Source organism: Tamandua tetradactyla, chromosome 9 (genome assembly GCF_023851605.1).
Source record: "Tamandua tetradactyla isolate mTamTet1 chromosome 9, mTamTet1.pri, whole genome shotgun sequence".
Classification (NCBI taxonomy): domain Eukaryota; kingdom Metazoa; phylum Chordata; class Mammalia; order Pilosa; family Myrmecophagidae; genus Tamandua; species Tamandua tetradactyla.
Window position 1 is genome coordinate 30,289,973 of NC_135335.1, and position 27,372 is coordinate 30,317,344.

Sequence of the window (27,372 nt, forward strand, 5' to 3'; positions counted from 1 at the left end):
TGGGCAAAGTTTTTTTTTTTTTAAACTGACATTTTTATTATGAACAATTTCAAATACACAGAAAAGTTGATATAACTGTATAGTAAACATCCATTTGTCTATCACCTATATTCTGCAATGAACATTTTGCAGTATTTACTTTCACATCCATCTCTCCAGCTTGCTTTTTTTTTTTTTTTTTTTTTTTTTTGATGCATCTCAGTGTAAGTCAAAGGCATCAGGGCACTTCACTCCTAACCCTAACAGCTTTAGCATGCATATAATTGACTAGAGAGCAACTTCACAAATTGGGAAAATTTTGTAGACTTTCAAGTTTTACACAGATTGGCTATCTGGAAATTGTTGTTGAAGAAAATGTAGCTAAATTAATACCTGTTTCCCGAAATTCTGTACACTGTCCTGGTCACTTCGGAAGAGTTCACTTGTGGCCCAGGCTCAAAGATGTGGGTCTGAACCAAAGTCGCCCAGGGAGATGTGGCCCAGCCCAAATTATCCCTGACTCAGGACAATTCAGTCTAAGCCCAAGGTGGGCCTTGCACCAGAGAATCAAAAGAGATGATGGTGGGCACTCACTATATGACAGGCAAAACTGCTGGAGGCAGATGTATTTCTTGCCTGCAGTCCTAGTGTCAGGGAGTGGCTGAGCTTGAATCTGCACTGGTAGTGCTTTTGGGCAAAGTTTTACCTTTTGATAAAACAGTATTTTCCATGTGTTTTCTTTGTCTTCATTTTGAACTTGACTTCCTTTAGTTTTCAGTTTACTTCACTATTTGAACCTGTTGGTTTCTTTTACTTACTATAGATTCAATGGATCCTTGAAGTTCAGAATCTTATATATTGCCCTAGCTGTTCTTTAGGATTGGCTGGAATGGTCCTGGTTGGGGGTTGACTGGTTATGATAGGTAGCAAGGTCCAAGTGAAGCTTATGAAAGCAACCTCCAGAGTAGCCTCTCGACTCTATTTGAACTCTCTCTGCCACTGATACTTTATTAATTACACTTCTTTTCCACCTTTTGGTCAGGATGGAATTGTTGGTCCCATGGTGCCAGGTCTGGATTCATCCTTGGGAGTCATCTCCCACATCGCCAGGGAGACTGACCTCTGGATGTCATGTCCTACATAGAGGGGAGGGCAATGATTTCACTTGCAGAGTTGAGCTTAGAAAGACTGAGGCCACATCTGAGCAACAAAAGAGGTCCTCCAGAAGTAACTCTTAGGCATGCCTATAGGTATTCTAAGCTTCTCCACTATCTACAAAAGCTTCACAAGAGTAAGCCTCATGATCGAGGGCTTGGCCTATTGATTTGGGTGTCCCTAAAGTTTGACACAGTATCAGGGATTCCCTGATGGTAAGGTTTAATAGTTCCATATTCTTTCTCCCAACCCTCAGGCAACTTGGTTCCTTTTAATGAAGAAGATATTTAGAAACCAATTTCTGGGCTCTAGGTTTGCCTTGACCAATGGAGTATCATTGCTTCTAGGCCTTTTTAGAGGAAGAGCTGAGAGCTATATATCCATCTCTCTCTCTCTATAAATGTCCATATACATACATAATATCTGTACCCATACATACATATGTTTATATATGTGCACATGCACATATTTAAAACTGTGAGTTCACACTGATTCTTCCAATTCCAGTGCATCATCATTGGGTTTTTCCAGCCTTCCTCTGTTCCATGTTTGTAATTCCCTTTTCTCAGAAACTTCATTTCCAATATCTTCAACATATTTACTCTGTTCTTAATACACAAAAAGTAGTTGAAAATTATTAAATCATACAGCTGAAAAAACTAACCTACAAAGTAAAATTTAATACTTGTCTGAAGTTCCTATTATCTTTTTATCTTTAGACTGTTAAGAAGTTACTTCAGTTCTCAACTTTTTGGTGTGCTTATGTCATAAATATAGTTAGGTTCATTTGTTTCCGTTAGTATTCAATTTAGAGTTCTTTTCTCCATCCTTGTTGATTTTTTTAAAAACTTTTTATTTTAAATACTTTCAGATTTATAGGACAATTAAAAACTGATGCAAACCCCAGACAGAGAACTCCAACATACTTTCCACTGCCAGATACCAACAGCCACCAATTTTAGTATTTTGCCACATTTGCCGCATCATTCTATCAATCCATCTTCTCTTAATTCATCTCTCCCTCTCTGTCTTTCTGTTAGCCTGCCTGTCTGTTTCTCAGTCTATTTTCTGAATACTTGAAGTGTGTTCCTGAACATTTAATACTGCCATATACATTTCTTAAGAACAAAGATGTTCACTTACTTAACCACCTTAAGTACAGTTAACAACTTAAAAAAATTTAATGTTACAGCTTACAGTCTACATTCCAATTTTTCATATGTGCCAATAATGTCCTTTCCCCTTGTTAGAGCCATCTAGGATCCCGTATTGCATTTATGTTTTTTTTGGGGGGGGTGGGGGTGGGGTGCATGGGCAGGCACCGGGAACGTGTTGCATTTAATTCTCATTGCCTCTTCAGTTGCTTGCTCCTTTTTTTAAATTGTGGGAACATATATGTAACAAGCTTTCTCATCTCCACCATCCCATTCAATGGACTTACTTATGATATTGCAATACCCTCACCACCTTCCATTACTAAAATATTCCTATCTCCTCAAACAAAAAATCTACACACATTATGTATTAATTTCCTATTTCTCCTGTCCCCTGCCCCTGGCGACCTGTATTTTAATTTCTTCCTTTATGAGCTTGCATATTCTCTGATATTTTCTTTGTAGTCACCATGGGGCTTAAATTTAACATCAGGAATCGATAAAAATCTCATTTTCTTTGATATCAACATAGTATCAATAATGTAAACAAACTTCCTATACCCATCCAGATCCCCACCTTTATGTAGTTGTCACAAATTCTGTGTTTATACATTGAGTCCCAAACCACTGATTTATCATCACATTTAGTGCATTTCAGAGCCTGTAGGAAGTTAAAAGTGAAGTTAGACAAACAAAAAATACAATAGTACTGACATGAATATTTACCCATGTTGTTTCCCTCTCTAGAGATCTTTATCTCTTCATGCTTTGATCTTTTGTCTATTGACCTTTTCTTTTAACATGCATCTCCTCTAAGGCCGGCTAGTGGTAACAAACTCTCTCAGCTTTGTCTGGGAATATCTCACTCTCTCCTCATTTTTGAAAGACAGTTTTGCCAGATATAGAATTCTTGGTTGGCAGCTCTTTCTTTCTTTCTTCTTCTTCTTCTTATTATTTTTGCATGGGCATGCACCTGGAAACGAACCCGGGTCTCCGCATGGCAGGCGAGAACTCTGCTTGCTGAGCCACCATGGCCCTGGCAATTTTTTTGCTTTCAGCACTTTAAATGTCATCCCACTGCGTTCTTGCCTTTCATGGTTTCCGATGAGTTTAGAAAATAGCTGAAGGCCAAAGTGTAGGGTCCTCTCTGGTCCTTTCTACCTATGTATCTTGCCTTTAGGCATGCACATGTGACCCTAGAAATTCCCCCGTTGTATTAGTCAGGGTACTCTGGAGAAACAGAACCAATCAGGAGATACCTGTAAATGTGAGATTTTTTATAAAAGTGTCTTAGGCAATTGTGGGAATGCAAGAGTCCAAAATCTGTAGACAGGCTGTGAAGCTGGGAACTCTGATGAAGAGTCTCAACGAACTCCACAGGAGAGGCTTGCTGGCTAAAGAAAAAAGTGAAAATTCTCTCACCTCCCTTAAAGGTCTTTAACTGATTGAGTCAGATCCAGCTGATTGTACTGTCTTGTTTGTGGGAGGCACACATTTAGTTGATGGTAGATGTAATCAGCCACAACTGTACCCACCTGACTTCTGATTAAATAAACCAGCTTTCTGGCTTATCAACCAGTCATGAAATATACTTGCAGTAATGGTTAGGCCAGTGCTTACCTGACCAGACAACTGGGCACCATCACCTGGCCATATTGACACCAGAACCAATCATCACACCCATTTACATGATACAAATGTCCTCCTTCCCTAGAAAATTTTCTCACTGTCCTAGGCAATGAACTGTACGTCCTACAGTCAGCAGTCCCCTGTCCCAGACAGCATGACTTGACTGCTCTCCCACAGCCTTCTGTAGGGAAGCTCTGTGAGCTGTTGTCTTCACACTGGACAAATTCTGGGATGGTATTTCCCACATGCACATACTGGGAACTTGTATGTCTGCCCTCTCGGGAACTGGAGCCAGGGATCCGCACGTGGGAGCACAAGCCAACTTCACGCCAGACTGAGGGGTTGGGAAAAGGGCCAGCCAGGGTACCAGGAGACCCTACTGCTTTTAAGTGGTCATTTTCTTGATTTTGTGCTCATTATATTACTGCAGTCCTTTTACTGTTATCTGGAGCTTTGAGAAAGATGTTTCTGCCAGTACTTGCTGGTTTTTCAAAGGGTCTGTGGTGGGGAACAGAGCCCTGAAATATCTCACTTTACCGTCTTTATTGGTCCAGGGCCTCTAATTGTTTTTGTTTTTTTTTGAGTATGTAAAACATTAATGTGGTTCTATATGTCTAAATTATAAAAAAAATGTTGTACTTAGAGAATCCTCACTCTTCCCCCACCATCTCTTTTACCCCATTCCACCCTCTTTCTGTAGGGAATTAATATCATTAGCTTTTGTTTTTTTCTTTTTACATAAATAAACAGGTATAATTTCTTTTCTTTGTTGCAGAAAAGGTAGCATACTATGAATATTCTTTTAACTTTTACTTTTCTTCCTTTAACAATATATTCTGGAAATCACTTTAAATCATGATTTATGTAGACTTTTTTTTACAACTGAATTATATTCCATTATGTGTGTGTACCATAGTTTATTCAGCATATCTTGTTCTTTTGGGCATTTAAGTGGTTTCCAGTATTTTGCTGTTATTTAATGCTGCAATAAATAACCTTGCATACATGTATTTTTTTATTGTTGGAGAAGTATCTAGTAAATTCCTAGAAGTGGATTACATATGCAATTTTGGTAGATATTGCCAAATTCACACTTCTCTTTCATACATTTTAGAAATTTGGGGGATCTTATTTTTCAATCCTCAGTCTCTTACCAACATTTTTATGTTTTCCATCTCTGTAAAATCTTGATGATACATTCTAGGTAATTTCCTAGCTCTGCTTTCCAATTTAATAAACTCTGTTCTCTTGTGTCTAATGTTCTATGTAATTCATCCATTGAGTCTTTAATATAGATGACTGTCTTATATTTTTAGAATTTCTACTGGTTCCAAATCTTTCCCTTTTTTTCCTTGCTATTCTCTTTTTTCATTAAGGTTTCTGTTCCTTCCTCTATCTCTGATTATTTTAAACATATTTATTTTATTACCTCTTACAGAATGTTGTAGTAATACCACATCTTGGAATATCAATTCTCTGTGCTCGTTGCATTTGCAGCTTACTCCCTTGTAGTGTTCATGATTTATTATTGTGATCTCATCTTTGAAAGAATTCCTGCACTGTAGTTTCAGGGAATCTTCAGGAGTTCCAGTAGTTTTAGACTGCACATTTGGATTACAGTGTGAAGTGCAAGCCTGGGTTTTCAATTTATTTTGGGTAACTTGTTTTTTCCTACCCATGGACATGGGAAGATGGCAAATTTCTTTACAGCTCTTCCAGTTGAGTGGGAAGTTTTTCTAGGTCCTATTCACTGAAAGGGCTGCTCTTTGAGCATTCAGTCGCTAAGCAGGGCACTCTAGTCTGGCTCTCACCTCACGTGGTCCACGAGCACATTTCCTGGCTCCATGTAATCATTTAATTCCAAGTCTCTATCTAGCTCTTGTGCCTAAGTCCTGAACCCCCAGGAATTATTGCAGCTTTAGTCCTGCTTACTCTTCAAGTTTTGAATTCCCTCTATTTCTGTCATATTATGTCATATCTGGGCTTGAGCTTAGCAATGTTTTTAGAATCTCTTTATTGTTTTGCTGTATTTATCCAGAGTTTTTATGTGTTTGTAGCAAGGTGAGAGAGGGGGTTATTCAAATCAGCTTCATCTGCTTTGTTACCAGAAGCTAAAACGATCTTATTTCTCTCTTCCTTTTGGCCATGAAGACTATCCAGAGGCTCGGAGGAGATGCATGTAACTGTAGGGCCTTTGAAATGCAATACTAGTAGCAGTGGCACTGGAACCCTAGTGTCGGATAAACAGTGTGATATGTTTGGGGGATCACATGCCCATAAGTCAGTAGGAGAGGCCATTAGCACCTGCCAGCTTTGCACTAGGGCATGTGCCTCACTTAAAAAAAGTTTAATGGATGTATACTGTAGGTCTGGAAGGTGCATAAATAAGCATATGGCTGGATGGACTGCTACAGACTGACCATACCCATGTAGCCAGCACCCACATTGATACATAAAACATAATCACCACCTCCCCTCGACATCCTTCTCATACTCCCTTCCTGACACAAATCCACCAGGGGAACCATTTTACTGACTTGTAACACCATAAATTAATTTTCCCTGATTTTGACCTTTATATAAATGGAATCATTCAGTATGTAATATTTCATGTCTGGCTTTTTCACTCAGTATTCTGTATGTGAGATTGGTCTGTATTGTTATGGATAGTTGATGTTTGTTCATTCTCGTTCTGTATAGTATTCCATTTGTTCACCCCTTCTTTTGATGAGCATTGCATAGTTTCCAATTTCATTCTTGGACATGTCTTCTGGGGAGTACCTGGACATATTTCTGATGTGTAGATGCCTAAGAACAGGATCACTGGGTTGCAGTGTGTGCTTATACATCCACCTTCAACAGATGGAGCCCAATAGTCCTCCAGCACATTTGTACCCCTTTATACTCCCGTCAGCAGTGGGTGGGAATACTGTTGCTTCCATATCCTTGCTTACCCTTGATATTATCCATCTTTCATTTTAACCATTCTTGGAGGCAGACAGTGGTACCAGTTTGTGGTTTTAATTTGCATTTCCCTGATGAATTAGAGCACTTTTTCCTATGTGTTTTCACCATTTGGATATACTCCTTTGTGAAGTGCATTTTCAAGTCTTTGCCCATTTATCTGTTGGGTTATCTGCCTTTTTCTTATTGATTTCTATTAATTAATTACATATTCTGGATACAAGTATATATTGGATATATTATAAATATCTTCTCTCACTTTGTGGATTGCCTTTTCACTCTTTTCTGATGAACAGAATTTCTCAATTTTTTAATGTGATCATAATGTATTCTAGTTTATCAATTTTTTTCCATTATGGTTAGTCTTTGGGGGGTCCTATTCAGAAACCTTTGCCTACCACAAGGTCATGAAAATAGCCTTCTATGCATTCTTCTAAAGCTTTAGGTCCTCAATCCACCTGGAAATGATTTTAGTGTATGAAGTGAGGTATGAGTCAAAATATTCATTTTTCATTTCTATTGATATATCCACTTGTCCCAGCACCATTGATTGAATAAGTGTCTTCTTTTTGATCCTCACAGTAAGTCTAAGGTGTTTAGGACCATTGCCCACATTTTCAGGTGAGGAAAGCGAGGCTCAGAGAGGTGCCGTATTTTGTTTTAGGTTACAGAGCTGGTAAATTGCAGAGCCAGGACTTGAACCCAGATTGATTTGATTTCAAAGCCAGGGCTGCGCTTGCCCCCTTCACTGCAACTCCATTTTCCCATCTATAAAACAAATGGTATGAAACACACAATCATCTAGAATTTCCGGGTCTGACATTATGGGCCTGTTGGTGTCTTGACCGAGGAGAATGTAGGGAATGCACGCATGGTGCAGCACAGGACTGATGCATGGATGGGGCAGCACAGGACTGCAGGATAGGGGGAGGCACTTCCTGTGGTAGGAGTCTGCTTCTTTTGTCAGCTGGGTCACAGTGCACCCAGCCTGGCTTGGGCAGGTGTGGGCTACACACACACACACATAAACATACATATACAATCAGTCAAGAAGGTAAGAACCGTTACAGGAACTAGGGTTTTCCTAGTTGCCATGTGCCTATCTCCAGTACCAGTCATTTCCCAAATTGAGAACTGATTTCGACTTTCTGTTACACCAGTTGAGTATCAAGGCTTGAGCTTGGCACTTGTCACAGTAACAAGGATCTAAGGCCCAGCACTTTAATTTCCCTGGTGGTCTTCAGGTTGACATGACAACTAGGGGACAGCTCATTAGCTTGGACGTAATAGAATAGAGATTAGGTGTGGCAGGAGACCCTCCAGGGATGTTTGGTGAAAAGCTGTGCTTCCTGGGCAGCCTAGCCCTCAGTCCCATAGCAGAGCACCCAGAAAGAGCTAGGCAGCTGGGAGAGTGGTGGCAGGCTAGGAGCTCTGGAAGCCTGGAGCAGGCGATTAGTGATTGCCCATGTACAGGAGGAATATGGCTATTGGAAAACAGCCAGGGATGAGGAGGTGCCATGGGGCCAAAGAAGAATCTCTTCTTAGATGGGGCTAGTTAGGGACAATTATGAGACAGGAGGCAGAGTCCTGGCCTAAGTGTCAGCCTAAGCTCCTGACACTCTCCAAGATCCTGACTAGTGCCATGCACTTGTTTTCTGTTTTTTTTAAATCATGTAATTATAAATACACATGGCTGCCCCCCCAAATTCTAAACTTAACCAATTTTGGGAATTATCTGTGTAATGAGATGAAGGATGAGCATGGCCATACTTTCCACCCCTCCTCCTGAGCTTTGGCGGTTATATTAATATATTAATTTTTAGTCCGTTAATTCATTCTTCTCCCCTCACTTTCTGTTTATGCCAGCTACACACACTTCAGTAGCCAGGCACAATTAGCTACTGTTCTATAGCACTTCACACTCTACATTCTCAGTTCCTTGGGTTGTCACTGTATGTAAGTGTATCTGTCTCCCTAACTAAACTGTGAGTATTTCTGAGGCAGGCCCCATGCTTTCCTCACTGCCAGAGGAGAGGCCAGGGCACAAAGGAGTTCCTGGATGGCTGAAGTGAATAAAGGAATGCATGTTCTTGGTATTACCCCTCCGGCCATCCCACCTAGTGGCCAGTCATACCCAAAGGCCAAGCTCCCATCCTCTTGAGTGATCTCCACAGCTTACCACACAGACTGTCTTTGGAAGTAGCCAGATCCCTTTCCAAACTTTTGGGCTGAGGCGGGAGTGGGAGACTAGGCCTAGAGGCAGAAGAGGTCAGCAGAATCTCTCTCCTTTACTGAGGACATGGGTGTGGGGGCTCTTTTTCTGACCTTGTAGGAGGTATTCCGGCAGCACCGAGGACTGCAACTCCTGGCCCTGGTAGAGGAGGTGCTACCACGCCATGGCAATGGCCGCCATGGGGACTGGCACATCTCATTGAGCAAACCTAGCGAAAAGGAGCAGCACCTTCTAATGACCTTGGTGGGCGAGCAGGGTGAGTGAGGGCAGCAGATAGGAGGGGGAGAGTTGGTGTCTCCTGGAGAGAAGGTCTGGAAAGGCAGCACTAAACTGACAGGTGTATCCTGAGGTCACACAAATTCACCTTCAGAGCCACGAGAAGGTGCAGAGACAAAAAGGGCTTTTGAACTTGGAACTGTAGGATAGCAAGTTAACCTATCTAGGATTGAACGTCCTAGTCCAGGGTTCACGGAGTTCTGACAAGCTTGGGTTCTGTAGAAGAGGAAGAGGGTATGAACTAGTTATTGGGAACAGGAATAAGGGGGGGTAGGTGTGGTTTCAGCACAGGTGTGAGATGAGCTGGCATTACACCCTGTGTGGGGGATGGAAAGGTAGGGGCATATACAAAAGGAAGTCCTAGGGGGTTATAGCAGTGATGATCTAGTGTCAGACCTGTCCTGCTGCACTGTAGGCATTCATTAAATGGTTTTTTTTTTTCGGTAAATCAATTCAATGGAAAGTATGGGAGAGAGTGGGAGGAGCTATAGCATAAGGACCTGTGTATAACTAGGAGCTTAGAAGTGAAGCTAGAGGAGCTCAGGCCAAAGCTGCCTGAGAGCCTATGAGGAAGAGCCTCAGTGGCCAAGGCTATATTGATAATGATGTCTTTTCTCCCCTCAGGGGTGGTGCCCACTCAAGATGTCCTCTCCATGCTGGGTGACATCCGTAGGAGTCTGGTAGAGGTAAGAGCTCAGGGCCTCAGAGCTGGGTCTCAGGGCCAGTCACTGTTGCCACTCTCCCCTCCCCCTACAACAGTGGAAGCAGGGCTGGCCTCTCCCTGTGTTTCAAAGGAGCAAACAGCAGACTTCCTATCGCAGACCCCTGGTGTACGAACTCAGCTCCAGAGGGAGAATCCAGTGGGAGGACCAAGACTAAGAACACTAACTGCAGAGCCGAGCAGTGCACACTCTAGTGACAGCACAGCAGGTGCAGTCAGGGCTGGGGAGGGGGCCAGACCGTGCGGAGAGAAGTGTACACTGGGTGTTCTCGAAAAGGAAGTCATTTCTGAGAGCAGTTTTGATGGCTAAATGGGAATTTCTTGGGTAGACAGTGGGAGAAACACCATGTCTGGCCAAGGGATTGTACAGAAAACCTGTAGTGGCAGAAAAGCGGGATATGGTACCAGGTACACAATTGTGGGCTTTAGAGAGAGCAGGAGGCACAGAAGTGCTTCGTAAACTACCAACTAACCGCTCTCCAACTGGAGACTACTGGTACTTATCCACCTGGGTGGCCTGCAGGGACTGGGAGCGGGCGACCCAGAGGTCAGGAACCAGCCCTGCCATCATGAGAGTTATCCTGACTCAGGGGTGGTCTGCCACTATCTGGCTAGTCCCAAGACCCCTGGGCTGACCTCTGCCCCTGAGCTGCTGCCTCCTTGAAGGGTGGGGCAGAGGCAGTGACCTGTGGAGAGTACAATTCTCCTGCTTCTCATACCACGGTTCTTGGAGGGGAGACCTTCAGCACTTCAACTCCCTCTGACCTACAACCACCATCTCTGAAAAACTGCTTTCACTCACTTGAAATCCTTTGCCCTGCTATCAGTCCTCTTCAGTCTCGAGGGCTCTGCAGTATTTGACAGTGAAGACGGGCTGTGTGTAATCCTGGGCCCCTGTTTCCTTAACTATAACATGCAAGGGTGAGAAGGCTTTTGCTGTTTTCTTTTTGGTAAGCACACTGAGTGTGTACCATGTGCCAGATTCTGCACTGAGGTCTCTCACTTAGTCCTCGTGTGCAACCCACAAGATGGTTAGGATCAAATAAGGCACCTCAAAGAGTACCGTTGGAAACCCCATTTAAGATTAGAGAGTTGGAGCCAGAGGGCTTGGGTGATCTGCCCAAAACTGCACAATTAGTAAGTGGTAGAGCCAGGCTTTGATTCTCCTTGTTACACTGACTGGATGGCCACTGAGGGCCTTTCCAGTCCTGGAATTCTGGGTTCATGAACACTGTGGGGGCTGGGGAAACTTCGGCTTTCTTTCTTTCCTAGAAGCAGCTCACTACTTGTGCTGGGTGAGTCGGGGGAGGACGGCACTTAATTCAAACTGACTAGTCAAAAGGCATGCTGGAACCTTGGAAGTATATAAGTGGGCGAATTTAGTTAGTACATTGGTAGGTAAATCTAGCAAGAAAAAATGACCCTTGATGACTTAAAAAAAGAAAAAAAGTACTGGAACTATACAGGGTTAGTCACAGAGCCCATGGAAGAGATGGATATCCAGCTTTAGAAAGTCCCCTAAGGCAGCCTGAGGCCTTCTGCATGGGAGCCAGTAAAGTCTGTCCTGACGTGTACTTCTTGTCTTCCTCATAAAACACCTCACCCTCTTTGCTTCCCTCTGCCTGAGATTCTCATCTGTGGTAGAGAGGCTTGGCCTAGCTCAGTGGGGGCACAGCAGCAACCTGGTCACAGAAGGCATGGCCCATGAGGGCAGGCCCACCCAGACATGGGCAGGGGGAGGCGTGCTTGGCAGCTCCAATGGGAGGAGTTGACCAGGAGGCTGGAGTGCACCTTCCCTTGGGATATGAAGCAGATAAGCTCCCAATGGCCCGAATGATACTGAACACCCCCTTCCCCGGGTGGAAAGGTGGAAGTTGTATTTTGTGGGCCTGATTCTGTGGGTATGTGGATGCCAGGTGTGTGGAGAGGGGCCACACCGCCCTTACTTTTCTCCTTTGTCTTTTTTTCATTTTTTTATAACCATCAGTAGGGGAAGGACTCTGGGCTCCATCTACTCTGAGTAATGACTAGCCACCTGGAGGCTAGCCTCAGAAGGGGATTACGGTCGGGGTAGAAGCCAGTTGGAGCTGGAAGGGTGGCTAGGAATGGGGGCCTAGGGGTGGGGAGGCTTGGCACTGCCTTCAGGATAAGGGGATGGGCCAGGGCAGAGCGTGGCACAGGTCCAGACTGCTGAGGAAGCCCATAGCACTCAGGACCATAGCAGAAGCTCCTGGCACCCCCTCCCCCCAGATCGGCATTCAGAACTACTCCACCACCAGCAGCTGCCAGGCACGGCCCAGTCAGGTGCGCAGCGACTATGGGACGCTCTTCGTGGTACTGGTGGTCATCGGTGCCATCTGTGTCGTTATCATCGTGCTTGGTCTGCTCTACAACTGCTGGCAGCGCCGGCTGCCCAAGCTCAAACACGTGGTGAGTGTGGGAGCAGGTGGTAGCAGGGCCCGGGCTGAGTGGGTGCCAGTGAAGCAGAGTGCCCAGTAAGCTCATGGGGTCTCTCAGGCTTGGCTTCCTCCTCGATCAGATGGGGTGGAAATAATAGTCCTTGGCTCACAGGACCCATGGTCACAGTGGAGGCAAAACTGCTTGTACAGGGCTTTGCACCTAGGAGCTGCACCTCTCTGCAGGTGCCAGCCCCAAGGTAGGCACTGGAGGTGCAGGGAGAAAATGGGGTGCTGCCTTACCCAGAGCTATGGGCCCCGGGCAGCAGGAACGGGGTTTCCTGGTGGCACCAGTGCCAGCTCCGGGTAGGAAGGGCCTGCAGCATCTGCGCTCATCTGGATGCCCCACCAGAAATGGTCACCTGGTTGGGAGCAGGGGCAGGCCTCTGGAAGAGGGCTCCAGAGCCTGGGAAGCTTTCCCCGGAGGGAGGAGGCAAGCAAGTGCTACTGAGACAGGGCAACTATGCCCACCTATAGAGGAGCCCCTGGTCAGCTCACAGGTTTTTGAGTTTCCATCTCCTCTTCTATGAAATGGGGCTGTTGGGAGGGATCATATGGTGTCAAGAAGGCAAAGGATGATTAGAATTATTTTGAGAAAGGAATAGACTTGTGGGAACAGAAGAGAAGGGATTACAGACTAGGAAAGGAAAAATAAGTGACATCAGGATCACAGGCTAGGAAGGGGTGTGGCGGAGATGAGCGAGATCTTGTGGCTGTGGCTCTTCTGGGCGGAGGTGGGGCGGGGCCGGCCCCGGCGAGGGTGGGGCGGGGACCGGGGCGTGGGAGCCGCAGCTGCTCCGCGCGCTGGCCCATTGGCCCCCTCCCACCTGTCCGCAGTCGCACGGCGAGGAGCTGCGCTTCGTGGAGAACGGCTGCCACGACAACCCCACGCTGGACGTGGCCAGCGACAGCCAGTCGGAGATGCAGGAGAAGCAGCCCAGCCTGAACGGCGGCGGTGCCGTCAATGGCCCGGGGGGCTGGAGCGCGCTCATGGGGGGCAAGCGGGAGCCGGAGGACTCGGATGTGTTCGAAGAGGACACGCACCTGTAACGGGCGCCCGGCCCGGATACGGCAAAGCGGGTGCCGAGAGCTCAAACCTGAGTCGGCCGGTGGGTCCTCGTTCGCTGCGGACCCCACCGCTGTTCGTGCGCGCCGCGAGTAGTGAGCGGGGCACGAGAAGGGCGGACTCTGCTGACGTCCCGCGCTTTCCCTGCCCTCTCCAGTCTCCCCACGCCGCTAAGCCGCAGTCTGGCCCTCGATGAGGGAACTTCTTGGCTTCCCACCAACTTTATAAAACAATTCGCACAGCTCCCCCTCTCCACTCCCACCCCGAGGCCCCGAGCATTTGAGCCCGGCCTTAGGCATCACTCCTAGGTCCCTCGCGAGGCGAAGCCGCGGCATCTTTCCTGTCCCCACTTGGGGCAGACCCCCTGGGATAGGACCCTGCTCTCCCGGCCCCACCGAAACCCGGCTCTGCGGCTATGGCCTCGTGCAGCCGCCTTCTGTCACCGCCTGCCCGGCTCAGAGCGCGGGCTGCAGGCGCCTCCTGCGCACCGGGACTCCCATTAAACTCGTCCGGGAGGCGAAGCTGAGCCCAGTCCGTCCCGCCTGCCCGACTCGTTTTTTCTGGGTTGGGGGTGTCTGTGATAGAGGCAGGGTCTGCCAGAGGAGGTAGCCGTGGAGCGAAGTCGTCTGAGGGGGGGGAAGGGGCGGGGGAAGCGTCTCGGCAGGAGCAGCGCTTGCTTTAGCGTCGGGTCTGGCCGAAACTTGCGGGGTCTTGGGGTCGCGGCTCCTGGTCAGGCTGCGGGACTTGGAGACTCGGAGGCGGTGGGCCCGGGGCCGGGCTGCCCGGCCGAGGTGGTCGGTCCTCCAGGCGCCAGGCGCCGCTGCGGAGCGAGACTCGGAATAGGGCGGTCCCGGCGGGGGCGGGGCCGGGCCAGCAGGCATGTGTTTACATCCGGCCAGGACGCGCCGCAGTCGCCGCCTGAGGTCGTTCGGCCTCGGGTTCGAGCCTTCCACATCATGGACACCAGCGACCTTTTCGCCAGCTGCAGGAAGGGAGATGTGGGCCGAGTGCGGTGAGAGGCCGCCCAGTCCCGGGCTGCGGGAGGGGGTGGGATAACCTCGGAACACCTTTGGCTCCTCGACTGGACAGGGGAGGCTGCTAGACGGCCTTGGGAAAGGACGGGCGCAGGCGCACCCGAGGGGTCCACCCTTTAACAGGCACCTGCGGTGTGCAATCAGAGTTCGGCTAGGGGAAGCCCAGGGGCTGTGGCAGCATTCCCGACGGCCGCGTACAGGGGAGGGGGCGTGAGGAGTGATTGACTCCAGTGGTCTGGAAGGGCTTCCCGGAGAGAGGATTGCCACGGGAAGGCCCGAAGGAGAAGCTGGCAAAGAGAAAGGAGGGGCTGCTTCTCTGGGCGAGCAGGGCCCAGATGCCAGGGTCCTGGTGCTCCAGATCTGGGTCCTTTTTCTGACGTGCGTTTGACCTGGAGCTAGGGACACAGAATTAGCCTGTGGTTCTCAAGGGAACCCAAAGTGCAGCTAAAACAAGCCTGGCACAGAGATCGCCCTCTCAATGGGCCAGAAGAGTGGATGGGTGCTCATTAGGATCTGGGACACCTTTCTTCTTTGGTTGTCCTTATTGGCATTCTTCCTCTCTGCCTTCTTTTCCGTTCTCTGGCCCTGATCACCCCTTTTGACTTTCACTGGGCTGATCCCAGGCTTCCTATGCTATCTCACTCCCCTAGACCCCCTGGGCCCATTCCCAGTATCAGATGCTACCCAAGAGTTGATGACCACCCTCCCCTCCAAGGCTGAATGCAGCCTAGAGCACTCCCAGGTCTGTTTTGAAATCCTGGACTTCTCCTCCTGGCGGCCCCCACCTGATGTTGACATTCATGTCCAGATTGAAATTCTCACCTCCCTGTAGACTTGTTTCTCTTGGGTCCACATCTCAGTGATAGCTCTCCTGGCATCCACACTGACTTCTTTCTCTCTCACCTCACACATTCTATTGACTCTCAAGACTAAAATCTGTCTACTTCTCTCCACAATATTCTACCACCCAGGTCTATACCACCTTGATGCCTGCAGCAGCCTTCTCTCTGGGTTCTCTCTGAAGTAGATTCCACCACTTTCCTTCTCTTGCTGTCAAACTTTTCCCCAGGTCTCAGACTTCCACTGTGGGTCTGGTCTCTGTCCCCAATCCTGTCATTCCTCTGCCACCTACTGTTGATGTTCTCAGTGTCTGCTTTTTGCTTTTCTACCTCCATACCTTTGTCTGTACCTGTCCCTCTGCATGAAATGCCTTTCTTGCTCTGGTCTGCCGCCTCATCTGCCCTCACCCAGGGAAGGCTTCCCTCAGCCAAAAGGGATGTTTCCTTCCCTCTTCTCTGGTCTCCTTGCCCAGACCATGACCTGGTCCTGACCCAGGCTCTGACCTCCTCCCTGCCCAGGTACTTGCTGGAGCAGCGAGATGTGGAGGTCAATGTGCGGGACAAGTGGGACAGCACGCCTTTGTGAGTGCCGGTGGGGGCTGGTTAGGGCAGCTGGGGGAGCAGCACTCCTCTGTGAGTGCTGGGTGGGTGGGGAGGTCAGAGTGGGCTGGGGGTGGCTCTTTAATACTGACCACTGCCTCCCCCTTCCCCACCCCTCCTTCCCTCCCTCAGATATTATGCCTGCCTGTGTGGGCATGAGGAGCTGGTACTCTACCTTCTGGCCAATGGTGAGAGAAGGGGGCAGGGACAGTGTGTATATGTGTGTGTGCATTCTTGTATGTGTGCCTGCAATCAAAGGCATGTATATGCATTTCCAGATACCCAGGAGCTCCCTTGATTCCTCTTTTTCTTACCCTCCCCCACCCCTCATCCAGTCACCAAGTGCAGTTAGCTCTACTTTTAACCCGTTTTCTCCTGTGTTACTTCCCCATCTCCACTGCCATCACCTTGGGCAAGCTAGCAGCATCTCTCTCCTGGCAGTGCCAGCCTCATTGACATCCCAGTTTGCCCTCTTGCCCCACTTATAGTCTGTTCTCCATATTGCAGCCAGGGTGATCACACAACAAATCTAATCTGCTTGAAATTCTCTAGTGACTTCCTAAAAAATTTAGAATAAGACTAGAATGCCTTCCCAGGCCTGTGAGGTCCTACCTGATCTGTCCCTTCCTCTTCTCTGGCCTCATCTTTTCCCTCTCTCCCATGTGCTCACTCATCCCAGCTACACTGCCTTCTTTCTGTTGCAGCAGCACTCCATGCTCCTTCTCGAAGCCTTTGCACTTGCTGTTTCTTCTGCTTGGCTGCCCATTCCCCAGGTTTTTGCATGACTGACCCCATCCATTCAGGTCTTTGCATATTGTCACCACCACATAGTGACCTTCTGTGACCTCCTTTTGTAACAGCTGACACCTTTTGCTTTGCTGTATTTTCCTTAATAACATCTGGTTTGTTACCTGATGTTATTTGTTAACCTGTTCATCAGCTTCTTCCCCACTAGAATGTGAGTTCTGTGAGTTTGGAGACCTGCCTCTTTTGTTCATGGCTGTGTCCCTAGTCTAGAGCCAGCCACAGAGCCTCCTCTCCATTTTGTAATATGTGTGAATGAATGTGTGCATGAGTAAGCGTAGGATGAGTTTGTGTGTCTGGGTCATGGTAGAGAGAATGCTGTGGTCAGAGTGGACCCAGGGGAGTTTGGGAAGGAATCTCGAGAGCTACAGGTCCCATGTAGTGAAGATGGGGAGAAGGGGCAAGTGATTAGGATTTCCCCAAGTCCTTAGGCATGTGGTCCCCGCCTCACCCAAGTCTGAGACCCAGCCTTAGTGCGCAGTCCCAGAGCACTGCTGACTGTGAGACCTGCTGCCCCTCAGGGGCCCGCTGTGAGGCCAACACCTTTGATGGCGAGCGCTGTCTCTATGGGGCACTGAGCGACGCCATCCGCCGGGCACTTCGCGACTACAAGCAGGTCACAGCCTCCTGCAGGAGGCGGGATTACTATGATGACTTCCTTCAGCGGTGAGATGGCATGGGACAGGATGGGTCTGGGAGTGGTGGGATGGAGCCAAGTCCGTTCCCAGTGGGTTTGCGATGGGGTATAGTGCCTGCTGGCAGGGACTGCACTGGGTTAAGGGCCCTCCCTTTCTGGTTGGGGAGACCAAGGGAGCAACCCTGCTGAGCATGCCCTCCCTCCTCTCCAGGCTCCTGGAGCAGGGCAGCCACAGTGACGTGGTCTTCGTCGTGCACGGGAAGCCCTTTAGGGCACACCGCTGTGTCTTAGGTGCACGCAGTCCTTACTTCGCCAACATGCTAGACACCAAATGGAAGGGCAAAAGTGTCGTGGTCCTCAGGCACCCGCTGGTGCGTCCTCTGGGGTGATGGGACGAGCCCCAGGCTGGTCTGCATTGGGTGGCTGTCTCTGACCTTCCCTCTGACTCTTTCTCTGCCCACAGATCAACCCTGTGGCTTTCGGGGCCTTGCTGCAGTACCTATACACAGGTGACCCTCTGGGTTTGGGTTGGAAGCTAGAGATGGGCTGACTGATAGCCAGCAGCAGACCTAGGAGTGACCTCTGAGGGTGGAGCCATCGAGGCCCAGAAACTTCACCATCCCCCTTAACATGGGATGGTTCCAGCAGATCCTTGGGTTGCGTTGAGACTAGGTGCTGATGTCCCTGGCACCCAGTGGCTCAGGAAGAGCTTGTCCCATCCAGAAACTGAGTCCCCTCCCATCTTACCCTGGGGCCTGAGGCTTTTCTTGATAGGGAAACCAAAGCAGCAAGGAGTCCCAGGGGTCCCAGTCCTACCTCCTGTGCCTGATGGCAGAGGGTCCTCCTCAGGCCTTGACCACAGCCCTGCACCCAGGCCGCCTGGATGTTGGCGTGGAACATGTCAGTGACTGCGAGCGCCTAGCCAAGCAGTGCCAGCTGTGGGGGCTGCTCAGCGACCTCGAGGCCAAGTGCGAGAAGGTTTCTGAGTTCGGTAGGTGCAGGGTTTGGGGCCCAGGGTGTGGGTGGGAAGTTGCAGTGCCAACCTGGCCCCTGTAGCTGTGCATCTCCCCTGCAGTGGCCTCCAAACCTGGCACATGTGTGAAGGTGCTGACCATCGAGCCACCCCCGGCTGACTCCCGCCTGCGGGAGGACCTGGCATTGCTGGCCGACTGTGCCCTGCCCCCTGAGCTCCGCGTGAGTGTGGGCAGGCTGGGCTGTCTCTTGGGAGGGGGCTGAGATTGGAAAATGCCCCACATACTTGGACTCTATTCTTTTTCTGAGCTTAGTGGTTTATTTTTCATATTGCTTACCAGTTTTGCATTTAAATCTGAAAATAAGTCTCTTGGCCTGGGACTAGCTACTGTCCTCATTCCTGCTCGTTCTGATGGGGGCTCCCCATCTACCCAGGGCGATCTTGGGGAGCTGCCCTTCCCGTGCCCTGACAGCTTCAACAGCTGCCCTGACGTCTGTTTCCGCGTGGCCAACTGCAGCTTCCTCTGCCACAAGGTGCCCACCCCCCCATCCCTATCCCTTGCCCTGAGCCCTGCAATGGCTCCTCCGGGAACAGGGTCTGGCCCTCGCACCCTCTGAGCCTGGCCTTCCTCAGGCCTTCTTCTGTGGCCGCAGTGACTACTTCCGGGCCCTGCTGGATGACCACTTCCGAGAGAGTGAGGAGCTGGAGGCCTCGGGGGGCCTCCCGGCCATCACCCTGCATGGCATCTCCCCCGACATCTTCACCCACGTGCTCTACTACATGTACAGTGACCACACGGAGGTGGGCGCTCAGAGGGAGCCTTCTGCACTGGTCTGGGGGGCAGGGGGATGGCAGTCTGGATGGGGTATCCGGCCCCTGTAAGGTGGGCTTAAGGGAGTGCCTGGGGCCCATGTGAAGTCCTGTGGAATCTCCTGATTGGAGTTTGTGGGAGATCGTAGGACCCTTTTACATTTTCTTTGAAGCAAAGGAGGCCTTGACAGGTTTCAGATCAAGAACGAGTGACAAGACCCATGTCCCGAGCACTTGACACTTGGGAGGCATTCCCCACCCTACCTGGAGGTAATGCCAGGCCCCTGGGGTCCCTAAGCTCCTCAATTGGAGGGATGGGCAGACACAGGAACCTTGAGCAATACCCATCCCACAGGGATCAGGAAGCCCAGAGCCTCCTGCCTCTGGAGTGTGCACATCCCTGGAATTTGTGTTCTTGTGTCACCTCTCAACCTACTGTCCATCTCTTTCTTCTTCTGGGCCAGGACATGGGGGCAGCCATAGACAGTGCTGAGGGCTTGCTCAGCTGTGGTGCCCGCGTGCCTGTGTGCGTGTGTGTGGAGGCCAAGCTGCTGTAACAGAGCCCTGAGAATATAGCGGCTTAAGAAAGAGAGAAATTTGTTTCTCCTTCACTTCTGAGATGAGTGCCTCAGGCAGTAGGTTTGCTGGCGACCCTGGCTGTTACTTCACCTTGTTGCCCTGTCACACCCCAGGACAGGGTCGGCAAACTTTTTCTGTTCAGAGCCAGGTGGCAAACATCTTAGGCTCTGTGGACCACATGGTCTCAGTCACAGTGATTCAACTCTGCTCTGGTAGCGCAGAAGCAACCATAGACAGATATGAATGGGTGTGGCTGTGCTCCAGTAAAACCTTTACAAAGTCAGGTGGAGGACGATACCGTAGGGTAGTGTTCTCCTCTGCACCCTGGACTGGGTCACAGGCAGTCTCATGTTCTAGGAGGAGGAAGAAGAGGTAAACAGGTTAAGCGGTTTCCCTTTTCGTAAGCAACATGGAAGTTGCACAGCCCACTTCTCATGTTCTACAGGAGAGAACTCAGTCAGTGACCATACTTACCAACAAGGAAGGAGACATGGTCTCTGGCTGGGCAGCCGTGGCTCAGCTCCCACTCTGTTACTGAGACAGCAGGGGAGAGCACATGTTGGTAAATCCTTCACTCGCCTTCCTAAAACCTGCCCTGTTCCTGATGGCCTGAGCTTTTTCCCTGGCCAGCTTCTCCCTGGCTCTCCATCCCTCCTGCCTCCTTTCACTCCTGTGTATTTCTTCTGCAGAGCGGTCCTGCTCTCTTGCTTGCCTGTTAGGGCCCACCTTAACCTATGCAGACACCCCCTGAAGGAGCTTTGCCACCCCCCAGAGGCACCTGGATAGGCAAGGTGAGGCCATAGCTTAGAGCTGAGACTTGGGGGCAAACTCAGATCAATTCCTGGGTTAGCCACTTCCAAGCCCAGTGGTTCTTGGAAAGTTACTTAATCCTTGCAGTGCCTCAGTTTCCCCTTCTAGGAAATGGGGATGACAACTAGGCCTCATGAAGAATAAATGGAGTTGTCCCAGCTGAGGGGTCAGAAAGGTGCCCGCTGCAGGGAACAGGCAGTGTGCATCAGCCTTTAATGGTGACAGCAGTTCTGCAGTTGTCTGGCTAGCATCCTGTGTTGTGCAGAGACTGGGCTGATGCTGAGAAATTCGTCTTTTCAACGCAGGATACAAATGTAGGTGCAGCTCTAAATCCCTACAGCTAGAAAGTGTCAAAAGTAGGGTCTATGATTTCAGAGTTCAGGCTCTGTCCGTTTCCTAGGGCTTCCATATAACAAACTGCAAACTGGGTGGTTTAAAATAATAGGAATTTGCCCTCTCACATTTCTGCAGGCCAGGAGTCTGATACCGTCTGAAACCTGGAGGGGAGAATCCTTTTTTGCCTCTTCCAGCTCCTGCTGGTGCTCGGTGTCCCTTGGCATTCCTTGGTTTGGTGCTGCAGCACTCCAGTCTCTGCTTCTGTTATCACGTGGCTTTCTTCCCCATTCTGTTTCCTCTTCTTATAAGGACCCAGTCATAGTGGACCTTATTCTAACTTAACCAATTCCATCTGCGATGATCCTCTGTCCGAATAAGGTCACATTCTGAGGTACTGAGGTTTAGAATTTTAGCATGTCTTTTTTGAGGCGACAGTTCAACCTGTGACAAACTCTGTCCCCTGCCAAGGGCCTGCTAAGGCCCTACTGACCCTGGGACCCCAGATGGCCCTCAGTCTGACCGAGGCCTGAGAAGAGCCGTCCCAATTCTTGCTGCCCCTTGCGGGCCTCACGGATCCTGGGAGTCTGGGTACGGCCCTAACTGGCATGGGAGGTGAGTGCTGCACCTGCCCTAGGACACTGCCTTCTCCTGAGCAGGTCTCAACCCCAGCTGCTAGGTATCTGGGGAGCCTGGGTGACCTGAGGGTGCCCTTCACCCCCTATCTCTCCCTGCAGCTGCCTCCCGAGGCGGCCTACGACGTGCTGTGTGTGGCCGACATGTACCTGCTGCCGGGTCTGAAGCGGCTCTGCGGCCGCAGCTTGGCCCAGCTGCTGGACGAGGACAGTGTGGTGGGCGTGTGGCGCGTGGCCAAGCTCTTCTGCCTGGCACGTCTCGAGGACCAGTGCACTGAGTACATGGCCAAGATCATCGAGAAGGTGGGCTGCCGGGTGCTGGGTGGGGCCAGGGCCTGGTGCATGTGGGGGGGGGAGCGGGGGGGGGCAGGCACTGATCCCACCTGTCCCACAGCTGGTGGAGCGTGAGGACTTCGCCGAGGCTGTAAAGGAGGAGGCGGCAGCTGTGGCAGCCCGACAGGAGACAGACTCCATCCCTCTGGTAGATGACATCCGCTTCCACGTGGCCAGCACAGTGCAGACCTACAGCGCCATCGAGGAGGCGCAGCAGCGACTGCGGGCGCTCGAGGACCTGCTTCTGTCCATTGGTCTGGACTGCTGAGGCTGCTCCCTCCCGCAGCTGGGCGGGGTGTGCAGCTCTTCGTACTGTTCCTCGCACACTCATGGTGGGCGGGGGCTGCGCGTGTACCTGGAAGTCCCAGGGGGTGGGGGAAGGGAGTACCTTGAGGAGAGCCCCCTCCTCCACAGCACAAAACAGCTTTGAGCCTTTGGGGCTGGACACCACTCAGGGAAAGCCTGGTGGGGGTGGGCTTTGATCTCTTGGTGTCTCTCTCCCCTGCAGCCCTTCCCTGGGGGGCCTAGTTGGGGCTTCCAGCCCTGTTGCCACCCTGCCTTTTTCCTCTCAGCGTGGCTTCTCACATGCACAGAGCAGGCCAGGAAAGGGCAGGCAAGTATCTGTTTGTGACAATAAAGCTTGAATTCACTGTGGGGAGCTGAGCCTTTATCCAGGGGAGGGTGGGAGCTGGCCCTGGGGCTTCCTGGAGGTGTGAAGGGCAAGGGAAGGAGCTGCTGAGTTAGAGCCGTAGCCTTTCTCACTGGCCTTCCCCTGAACTTCAGGACAACACCTGGGGGCACCAAGGGGCTCCTCACGGATCTGTTCCTGCCTGGCAAGCCATGTTGATACCTGTGGTGGGGTCTCCACAGGCAGCCACTCCTCTTCCACCTGATGTCCTCCCACTGGGATTGTGACTTACCTCAGGGGCACAGCTGCTCCCTTAGGAGCCGTTTGGCAAAGTCAGACCGACCCACACCCACACTGTGTCCCCAGAGAGTCGGATGAGACCCTGGGAGGCCCTTGGGCAGGCTGGCAGAGCAGCCCAAGAGGCTGTCTTCCCTTCTTAGCCATAGATATTTCTAGCACTTACTTAAGAACACTTGCTGCACAGAGAAGGCTATCGATATAATATACTATATAGATGTGGTGTCACCTAGTTCTCACTACCCTCCATTTCACAGGCTTAGGGACTGAGGCTTGGCACATCTAGGGCAGCCTCTGCACAAGACCGAGAAGGAGTGGGTGGCAGGCAAGTGAAAGTCCATGTCCCATCTGCCTGCAGCTCCCAGCCCTCCCACTGCAAGGGCTTCAGGCCCAAGTGGACCCTGCTGTCTGCTGCTAACCTCAACCCCAGCCTAGCACAGCCCTAACTGGCCACTGGCTCTGGCGGAACACATTCTGGGGAGAGAGGTTGACAGCAAGTGAGCATCTCCCCTTGGCCCAGGGTCTGCCTCCCAGCGGACTGTGGTGTCATTGGGGAGCGCCCACAGCAGCCTCTCAGGGCTCTGTTGCCCTGGGAACTGCACGGTTCAAACTAGGGTAGGTCATACAGCACAGCCTTGAAAGGAGTGTTTCACTGGTCTTTTAATAGTATCTTGGCTTGCCCTGCAATTACTTCTCAGTTCTTTATAGTTTTACTGTTTACTATCAGTTCTCCAGAACTTCTTGGGTCTTTCCTTCCTCTCCTTCCATGTATTTTCCTTGGTCTTGCTCTTCGGAGTTTGTCATGTAGGGGAAGCTGTAAGATTCTAAGTGGTGGCCATGCGTGACTGGTTGGGGCACATGAGCCAGGAGTCAGGAAAGGGCTGGGGTAGTAATCAGTAATTTGGAGGGGTGGGAGGGAGTTGTCACAGCAAAAAGACCCTGAAGTAGGTCCTAAGAGGATCCCAGAGCTTGCCAAGCAGGCAAGAGCAGGGCTTACTAGGCTGGGAATATAGTTTGTACATAAGACTCTGGGAGTCCAAAGCTGCTGCAGGTGGACCAGGAGGGATCCCCGAAGCCAGGTGTGGAGTCCTGCAAGGGCTGCAGTACCCACCTTGGCTGTGCCTCTTGTACCTGGTCACCTCTCTCCCTCAGCTTGCCCACCTGTAAAATGGGGATGATTATGACAGGACCTCCCTCCTCGCTTATTTGGAGTGTCTAGAGAGTTGTTATTTATAAAAGTGGGGGCTGGGGATGCTGGGGGTGGTCCTGTGGTCAGTGGCCAGCCAGGAGGGTTTTGAACTAGGCAGATGACAGGATCTGACTTGCATTTTTGCAGAAGTTCACTCTGGCTGCTGTGGGGTGTGCAGATAGGAAGGGTGGGGCCAAGGGGAAGGCCTGAGAGCAGGTCCTACCTCAAGTAACTCACCAACCCCAGGAGGGCCAGGGTACGTCCGAGAGATTTAAACGTGCAGTTTTTAAAGCAATTTTAATTACTATACATTTCTCTTTTTAAAAACTTGTATTTATTAGAGAAGTTGTGGGTTTACAGAACAGTCATGCATAAAATCCAGGATTCCCACATACCACTCTATTATTAATACTTTACATTGGTCTGGTATATTTGTTACAGTTGATAAAAGCACATTTTTATAACTATGCACTTAGCGATAGTCCACGGTTTAACTTAGGTCCACTGTGCTGTGCATTTCCATGGTTGGTTTGTTTGTTTATCCTAGTGCCATATACAACCTAACATTTCTCCTTTTAACCGCATTCAAAAATATAATTCAGTACTGTTAATTCTGTTCACAATGTTATACTACCATCACCGCCATCCATTACCTAACTCTGTACAGTTTCAGCCTTATCTCACTATTCCCTGTCCCCACCCTGTCCCTGGTAACCTATATTCTAGGATTCTGAGTCTTTGGGTTTCCTTATTCTAATTATTTCATACCAGTGAGATCATACAATGTTTGTCCTTTTGTATCTGGCTTATTTCACTCAACATTATGTCTTTGAGGTTCATTCATGTTTCCCACATATCAGAACGTCATTCTTTTTTTTACGGCTGAATAATATTCCATTGTGTGAATAGACCACACTTTATCCATTTATCAATTGAAGGGCACTTGGGTTGCTTCCATCTTTTGACTCTTCTGAAAAATGGTACTATGAATATAAGTATGCAAATATCTGTTTGAGTCCCTGTTTTCAGTTCTTTTTGGCATATACCTAAAAGTGGAATTGCTGCTGGGTCATAGAGTATTCCTATGCTTACATTTTTAAGGGACTGCCAAACTGTTTTCCACGGTGGCTGCACAATTTTATGTCCCCACCAAAAATGAGTAAATGTCCCTATTTCTCCACATCTTCTCCAATGCCTGTAATTTTCCATTTTTTAAAATAGTAGCCATTCTAATAGGCGTGAAATGGTATACATTGAGATTTTTTTTAAAAATTCATTTCCTATTTAATAATTAAACAATAAAAGTGATTGGAGTTGTCTTTCTGAAATGAAAAAGAAACAGGTAATTTTGTGAACATCAGAAAATTTACATCTCTTTGGTCCCATCCTAGATTTTTCTGTTGTCACCTGGATCCACTATAAACAAGATGAGATACCTTTCTGAACCGCATTCCAGATATTTGAAAATAGAAGACATAATTGCATATATAATAAAAGCATGAGCTAAAGGGTATTATTTCTTCCTGAACACACAGCTGTATCCTCCTGACCCAGAACAAATATTAAGAGAAAGTCAGCACATTTACAAACAAGATTTGATAATGCTCACAAGAATAGTTTGCCCCCAAATAGGAAAACTGCACATGATTTTGTTTCAAAGTGTTATAAATTCAGAGCTTAAAAATCTGATAGGTAAGCAACAGGACTAAAAGAGTCTATTTTGGAACTGTCTGCTAGCAAAAATCAGCAGGCCTCTCTCCTGAAGTCTGCTTTCAGGGGGTGGGGGAGGGCGCCATTTACATCCCACACCGCATTTCTTCTCTTCAGCCACCCTCAGGACCACCTGTCCATCTTGAACTTTTCATAGTGATAGGCACCAATGGCCTCTTATCAGCAGGATGCTTGTGGTTAGGAGGGGACCACTCAGGCTCTGGCTTCTCCATGTCTCCAACTCTCAAAGGCCGGGCTTTCAGTTCTTTGTTCCTCCATTTGGGAACATTGAGCTCCTCATGATAAAATTGGTAGTGTTGCACATAATTTACTGCCATGTTAGAGGGCACAAAAGATATCTCACTGTCTTTCTTCTTGTTTTTCTGCTCTGTCAGCAGATGGGCCTTGGCATCCTCTGTGGAAATAATTTTAGCATCAACGTCAAAGTCCACATCAGAGATGTCTCAGTATTTGGTTGGAAAACATTTCCTTGGTTTTCTTTGCTGAGGAAACAGATATTTTCTGGAAGTTCAAAAAGAGAACCCTCTGCACTTTACCTTCTGTTCCTCATGTTCCACAATCCCTTTCTTCTTCTTAAGTTCTCATTGTACTTCATCATGTTTGCCTCCTCATCCCTTCAGTTGGTTTCTGCAGAAAATGACGTCTCCGGGTGAAGGTCTTCCTCTTCACTGATCTTATCTTTGACCCCTCCTTTAGTTTCCTCGTGTCCACCATATACCTGTCTTCATCTGAAAGAGATCTTTTCTTGTACCTTCTCTCGCTCTAGAAGAGCCACAGCACTCACTCCATCGGGCCTCTTCTTCAAACTCTGTACTTCTTAGGTCTCTTCCAGTTTTAATGGAACCTCCACTGAGTCCTGCTCACCCTCTAACTCTGAGTCAGCCCAGCACCCAAAAAGTCTTCCCAGTGGCTGGCATACTTGTACAAACCCCCACCCACACCCACCCCTGGGGTCCAGCCACCATGCTGATGAACCCTCCCATTGAGATTTTGATTTGCATTTCCCTAATGGCTAATGATATCGAGCATCTTTGGATGTGCCTTTTGGCCATTTGTGTATCTTCTTTGCAGACATGTCTATTCAAGTTTTTTGCCCATTTTAAAATTGATTGTCTGCTTGTTGTTGAGTTGAAGGGTTTCTTTATATGAGCATTTCTTTTAATATGCATTAGAAAAAAGTGAACTAGTACATCAAACACTTGTTTTTTTACAGCTGCTATTTGAAATCATATCAGTTTCTGTTGCAACAGATTTCAATAGAAGTGAGGGAGTTTAAGGACAAATACTCTAGAATTTATATATTAGTGGTTCACTGCCAAGTGTAAAAAAATGGTGGCCTTCACGCTAGGAGGAGAGTTACAACCCCCTAACCTGCTGTCCCCCAGGAGTGGCCGATGTGGGGAGGGGCATCACCCAACCTCCCAGTTCCGCATTTTCATAGCTACTTGGAAGTCTAAGGTAGAGACACCAAAGTGATGAGGAAATACTTTATGTGCCAGTGTTGCCT

The 27,372-nt window shown here is 49.1% G+C and overlaps 2 protein-coding genes and 1 pseudogene across 6 annotated transcripts in view; 2 read left to right on the top strand and 1 right to left on the bottom strand.

Annotated features, from left to right (window-relative positions):
* The window catches only part of PODXL2 (podocalyxin like 2), a 76,995-nt gene extending 62,746 nt beyond the window's left edge, over nt 1-14,249 (top strand). Inside the window, exons 5-8 of the mRNA XM_077116327.1 lie at nt 9,214-9,370; nt 10,015-10,076; nt 12,362-12,541; nt 13,405-14,249. Coding sequence (XP_076972442.1) covers nt 9,214-9,370; nt 10,015-10,076; nt 12,362-12,541; nt 13,405-13,617 — 612 coding nt within the window. The 3' untranslated portion in view covers nt 13,618-14,249. The remainder of the gene's footprint in view (nt 1-9,213; nt 9,371-10,014; nt 10,077-12,361; nt 12,542-13,404) is intronic.
* A 223-nt stretch (nt 14,250-14,472) lies between these two features.
* On the top strand, nt 14,473-22,674 carry ABTB1 (ankyrin repeat and BTB domain containing 1). 5 transcript variants are annotated; one of them, XM_077116328.1, is made up of 12 exons: nt 14,473-14,645; nt 16,026-16,088; nt 16,239-16,294; nt 17,335-17,576; nt 17,759-17,918; nt 18,011-18,056; nt 18,422-18,538; nt 18,623-18,741; nt 18,955-19,053; nt 19,154-19,321; nt 21,790-21,990; nt 22,082-22,674. In XM_077116328.1, exons 1-12 carry the CDS (start codon nt 14,513-14,515, stop codon nt 22,286-22,288), a joined length of 1,611 nt encoding a protein of 536 aa, XP_076972443.1. In that variant the 5' UTR covers nt 14,473-14,512; the 3' UTR covers nt 22,289-22,674. The 5 variants fall into 5 exon arrangements, with proteins under 5 accessions (XP_076972443.1, XP_076972444.1, XP_076972446.1 ...); XM_077116330.1 differs by having other exon boundaries at nt 14,491-14,645; nt 17,432-17,576; XM_077116329.1 differs by lacking the exon at nt 16,026-16,088.
* Nucleotides 22,675-24,454: 1,780 nt separating this feature from the next.
* LOC143646901 (splicing factor C9orf78 pseudogene) lies at nt 24,455-26,782 on the bottom strand (annotated as a pseudogene).
* Between the last annotated feature and the right edge of the window lie 590 nt (nt 26,783-27,372).

Coding starts and splice junctions, on each gene's coding strand:
- ABTB1 (XM_077116328.1), top strand. CDS start 14,513: ATGTGTTTACATCCGGCCAGGACGCGCCGCAGTCGCCGCCTGAGGTCG. Junction 16,295..17,334: donor ACTCTACCTTCTGGCCAATG/GTGAGAGAAGGG, acceptor GATTTCCCCAAG/TCCTTAGGCATGTGGTCCCC. Junction 19,322..21,789: donor TGTACAGTGACCACACGGAG/GTGGGCGCTCAG, acceptor CTCTCCCTGCAG/CTGCCTCCCGAGGCGGCCTA.